The 5,985-nt window shown below is 42.0% G+C and overlaps 1 protein-coding gene across 1 annotated transcript in view; it reads right to left on the bottom strand.

Annotated features, from left to right (window-relative positions):
- The window catches only part of APCDD1 (APC down-regulated 1), a 41,397-nt gene extending 35,720 nt beyond the window's left edge, over positions 1-5,677 (bottom strand). Inside the window, exon 1 of the mRNA XM_020793555.3 lies at positions 4,705-5,677. Within this exon, the coding sequence (XP_020649214.2) occupies positions 4,705-4,762 (58 nt within the window). The 5' untranslated portion in view covers positions 4,763-5,677. The remainder of the gene's footprint in view (positions 1-4,704) is intronic.
- Positions 5,678-5,985: the final 308 nt, after the last annotated feature.

Here is a 5,985-nt window from a genome sequence, read left to right as displayed (position 1 = left end):
GTATGCAAAAGGCCCTTCTAATCAGACTCAATGGTCTTATTAGCTATCCATCCTGTACTCAGCAGGAGCCAAACAGTTAAGACCAGAAGAATCACAAACAGGTAATAAAAGCGGTAACCTTTCTTGGCTATTTACCTGCTAGCAGCTGTAGTTCTCTAATTGGGACTAGCACTTAATTTAAACCTAAAGACCAAAATGGCCAAGATGTTTTCTTGAATTTTTTTACACTACTTTCTCTAAGTAAAGAGAGGCTTAGGCAGTTCTCTGTAGGCAGTACATCTTCCAAAATACTAAAAAAAGGCCCAAAACCAGCCAGCTACAGACCTAATTCTAAAAAGTGCCAAGAACTTTTGGTTTCATGTAATTAAGAACACACACAGAAATTCATTAAGAATTTTAGACTTTGATCGTAAACATGTCTATTCAAAAGTCCTGCAAAGTTCTCCTTAATAAATATGCTTAATTAGGATTACAGTCCTCTATTTAACAGAAATCGTCAGGAGGAAAATGACTACAATTCCACCAGAAGTGGACTGCCACCTAAAATTATGCCAAATATAATTTGTTGGTCTTTAAGGTACCACAAAACATTTAGTTGTTTTTGCTGCAACAAAAAGCAAACTGATGGTGACAAGCTGCAAAAACTATGCTTTGGCAATTTCTACAATTGCTAATATATCACAGAGAGTAAAAAAAAATATATTGCATTTAATTTAGACAATGGTACATTTAGGTCACACATTAGAAAAACTGCATGATTTTGTAATGGAACATTGTTCCAGAGAGGACTCCTCCATTGTTTGTCAAAGGTCACCTTGATTACCCTCTGTCAGGGACTGGTTTGATCTGACTACTGGCATTAGGAAAGAGCAGCCTTCTCCAACCCTGTTTCCAGAGGACCTCACATGGCTGGGATCTGATGGGCATTGTACTCTGCCAAATGTGGAGGACACAAAATTGGGAGGGCTCAGGACATTGACTGGAAACAAGGAATTGGGATGAGATAATGAGAAGAGTTAAGATTCTACATGAACACTCAGATTTATAAGTAAAAATGGAACTAAAATGATAAACCTTGTGATAAACTTTATGTGTGATGGCAGAACTGACAGAGAAAAGGAATCTTCCCCAATGCTAGATTCCTCCTTACTGGGAAGTACCACCAGTAGAATGTTTTCACCACAGATGCCCAGAAACAGAAATGCATCCTCTTTTTCCCTTTTGCAAGTATTATAATGAATGTTTGCCCAAATTTGAGCCCAAGGGGGCAATGCTTTTCCACCATGGTTCTTCATCCCCGTGTTAAATGACTATGGCCTCCACAAATTGATCCTTTCTCCTCCCCTTTTCCTTTCTTCATTTTTTTAAGTTCCCACTTGATGACACTATAGTTGGGAGGGTTGCAAGGAGACAGACAAAGCTCCCCATTATTTCAGCTTGGCAGCGGCTGGTTTGATCTGACTATTGGCCCTGATTTGTTTCACATTTCAGCCAAAGTTTAAAACAGCTCTGTAATTCTAAGCAGATGAGCCTGTGAGTCTAACCCTATAATTATACCTTCTCTCCTTACTTGGCCTATAACCTCAAACCTTCCGTTTTGACTTCTAGACATCCAGATCAGAGAACTTTAAAGAACACCTTGGCGTCCGCGCAGGTCTGTCTTAACCAGACATATTTATACAGACTACATATTGCATAGTGAGCTGCAGGAGAGGGAATAAACACACTCTTTGATGTGTAACTTCTCTTTGTCTATAAAAAGACAAGATAAACAGAAAGCACATGATCTTCGTTATTTTATTCTATGGTATTTGTGTACTCTGAGCTGCCCAAGCAAACGGGAAGGTGTAATTTCTATATTCTAAAAAAGGTACAGATGAGTTTCTGAAATTTTAGATACTGGTAGTGCATTAAATTAGACACAGAACTAACTAAAGTATCTGAATAACACAATTACATTTTCTGAGATACTGACACCACAATTGCCACTGAAAAAACTGAATTATGTTAATTGAACCTCTCTAAAAGTCAGTGATGCATTTAGGGTAGAGTCATATCAGCCTAATCAACTTGTTTAAGCTACAATTGCCAGCATCTCCAGTCAACACAGTGACCATTCCAGAGGATTCTGACAGCTGTCATCTATAAGAAAATAATTTATTCCAGCTCTGTCTATTACCAATTTGTTTCATACTGGATCACCATCTAGGAGTAAAAGTAAGTCTCCCAGTAACGTGTCAGGCAAAAACAAAACAAAAACATAAGTCTCCCAGTAACATTTTGAAGTGATCAAAGACTATTTGGAACGTAGGTGAGGAACCCTGAGATTCTTCAGATATTGTTGAACTATAACTCCCTTGATCCCTGAATACATGCTACAATGATGGGGTGAGTTACTCTCTGTGTTTTCCATGCTAGGTTCCTAGATTAGGATCTATGTACTTACTTTAGCCTCTAAGTAAGTGCATACATTAGATTTTGCTCTAATAAAGTTTAGAGCAAATATCAAGTCATAGCTGTCAGATAATCTCAACCGCTGGAAGTGAAAATCATTATAGCATACTTGAGCTGGGCTTTACTGAATCTAGAACTACCATAGAAAAACAAATTTTGCTTGGAAGATTCAGCATGGTTCCTACAAAGGAATGTCCTGCTCCACTATCCTTTTAGAATTCTCCAAAGGATCAGATGTGGATTGAAACAATTCAGCAGACATTAGATAGGTGTTTTTCAGAGACGATATAATAATTTTAGAAAAGGCTTTTGTGTAATCTAAGCAGTAATGAATTAAAGATGCAGGTTAGTCTCCTTACAGTTCAGTAATCACTTAAAGAGGAAGCAAAAGAGACAATCACTTTAACTGCAGTCACAAGAGAAAGAATCTCAAGCATCAATACTGGGAATATTTAACATTCATGCTGATCTGGAATCACAGCAAGATGTAAGGAATCAGATCATAATGATCTGGAGTCAAGGGCAAATTGTGACCAAGTTTGTAAATTAATCCATATAATTCAGAATAAGAAATTCAAAGGCAGACTATTAGGTTTTGAGGAAAATATCACTGTTATGCATGCACAGGAATCAAAATAGCAAGCAAGGATCAGTCTTAATAAAAAGTGAAACAATGCACACATAGGGCAGAAAAATCTAACCATAATGAAATTTAAAAGTTGATTATCCAGGAGATGTTTCATGTTTAGCTTAATGAAAACATCAACATAATGCAGTATGTAGCAGCAGTAAACAAAGATGAATTCCACACTAAAATTTACTAGGAAACAGGTTGCCAGCCAGTAACAGGTTGGATTTGTATAAATACTTGTTGTTCTCATGTATGCAATTCTGTAGTTCTCTTTCATCCCAACTCAGAGGATAGAAAAGGTGCAAAAAAGGAAATGAAATGATCCAAGAGCTTAAGTCATCTTTCATGAGAAAATAAGCTATTTCTCTGAGAAAATAAGACAACTAAGGTGGAGTATGACTAGTGTGGAAGGCAAGGACAGGTATTTTGCTTTTTCCCCTTTCATAACACCAGACTACCTGAATAAATTAATTGACAAAAGATTCAAGACAAAATATGACACAGGGGGCTTTACAAGTGGATTTGACAAATCAATGATGACTTGGTCTATCAAACTGAAACCTCCCTGTTGGGAAATAAACTATCAGGGAGGCCTATTTCCTTCACTACCTCCTTGTGGACCTCATAGCTAGTCAAGGTTGAAAACATGATGCTAGTATACAAGGATCCTTGATCTGGTGCAGCTGAACTATTGTTATGGGCAGGTTTTCCAGACATATGTACAACTGGAGCATGCACAGGTACATAAAGGTGTTTGTAGCTGTTTTTAATATTACAGTGATCAATAATTGTGATAGCAATGCACTGCTCTTGTTCCAGAGCAAAACAACTAAAGCTGAAAAAAGGGTTTATACCTATAGTATGAAATTTAGACACCTTTCCAGGTCCTATGCATGCAAAATCATATACACTTTCCTTATGTGTATGCAGTCTTGGGGGGGCATAGGAAGTTGCATTTTCTGTGCATATTCCATACATTGTATGGACCAAAAGTGGGATGATATTGACATGAATCATACAGCTTACATAGAGCAAATTAAGTAAACATCTGCTTTCCCTCATACATAACTATTACATTCAATTCTTTATCTTACCAAACAGACCAGTAATCACAAGAAATAACTTGCAGCAAATACATCTGTACGTACATTAAATAATTCCTACCTATAGAAATGTACTGCAAAAATCTCAAAATCAGGCCATAAAAATTTTACATTTTCAGACAGTTCAGCGATGTGTGTTCTTCAGCAGTTCCCAGGAATACCTTCCTTCTATGCAGACGTGAGTAACAGTACCAAGCTAGCCACATTGTCTGTGGCAATTTATAAAGTTAAAAATAAAATAGGTAAAATACATATTTGGATGGCTGCCAACAGCTGTCGGTCTAGGGTAGAATGACAGAGGAAAATGCAAGCACGATTTTTTTATGTACTACCAACACACATGGTGATTTACAAAGATAAAGCAAGAGACCTGGCAGTGACAGTGCCCAATCTTCTCAAGAGAGAAGTTTTATTATTGTTGCTGCTGTCGCTATCATTCCTCATATGTTCACAAAGAGAAGAATTAACAACCGCATGACAAAAAAAACACCTCTCCTTTCTAGCTGCTAGACTCACCGTGCAAAAGCAGGGCCAGGAACAGGTACCTCAGCAGACTGCAACAGGGACAGGACATTTCCAGCTCTCCAACAGCTTCTTCGGGCAAAGCCGCCTTCTTTTTCCCTCCTCCTTCCTTTTACTCTTCACGCTTTCTTTTTCTTTTTCAGACTCCCTTTCTTCCAAAGCTTCGAAGGTCCTTGTAACCCCAGCAATCCCACCCACCGACGCCCCCCCCCCGCGCACGCACACACACGCGCCCCCGCGCACACGCGCACACACACACACAAACCCCGGGGAGGGAGGGGAAAAAGCCCCGAGGGAAGATGAAGGGCGGGCTGGAGCGCGGCTGGGGTGTCTTGTCCCACCTGGCGCAATTACACTCCCAGCACAAACGCCGCTGCCCCCCCCCCGCGCGCGCTTCTTTCCTCTCAAACCACGGCAGCGCTCTGCCAGCAGCAAAAAGCGAGAGAAGGGGCTTCCAGCCGCCGCCGCCGCCGCTGCTTCTTCTTCGTGTAGCTGCCCGAGGCTTAAACTCCACCAGCTTCCTCTCCTCACCCAAAGCTTTCAAGTTAAGGCGGCACACCCCATGCCGGCTGCGCCGACCAACTGTGGGCGTGCGCCGAGGCGTCTGGCGCTGCTCAGTCCTTTGCGCCCTCAGCAACTTCTGGGTCGGCGGCGGCGGCGGCTGGTGTTGCTGCGGCCACCGCTCCTGCTCCTGCTCCTGCTGCGGCTCAGATCCCGCCTTGGGCGGCCGCGGCCGTCCTTCTTGCCTAGGCGTTTTCTTCTCCTCCGCGTCTCCTCCTGAGATTTCTCCTCCTTCTGACTGAGCTGCAGCACTGGTGGTGGCAGCAAGAGCAGCAACTCCCCTTCATATTTCCCCTTCCAGCAGCGCTAGGAGGAGGAGGAGGAAGAGGGGTCGGGGGTGTGTGGCGGCGGCGCGGGAGGGGCTCTCTTCGCTCGCCGAAATCGGATACCCTTGTACATGAAAGGAGACTACAAAGGCCAGAGAGATTTTGAGGGAGGATGGCGTGGTTCCCGCCCAGAGTGCTCTGTTTGCCTCAGCTCTCCCTCTAGCCGTTGTGGGTACCAAACAAGTTAGGGCCTAACTGTGCGTGACTTGAACATGTATTCGAGGAAACGAATTAGGGGTGCGTGAGGCGATCTTACGTGTAATTTAGAATGAGGGCAATGAAATGAAATGCAAACCGGCAGAGCACAGTAAATGGCGTTTCCGTTGTCCTGCATTGCTGCAAAGGCTAGTTTGAAAAAAGGAAGGTTTTCGTCCTACTCAGAAAGAGC

Source organism: Pogona vitticeps, chromosome 4 (assembly GCF_051106095.1).
Source record: "Pogona vitticeps strain Pit_001003342236 chromosome 4, PviZW2.1, whole genome shotgun sequence".
Lineage (NCBI taxonomy): Eukaryota > Metazoa > Chordata > Lepidosauria > Squamata > Agamidae > Pogona > Pogona vitticeps.
Note: the sequence above shows the minus strand (reverse complement) of the source record. Positions and strands in the feature narration are given on the sequence as shown.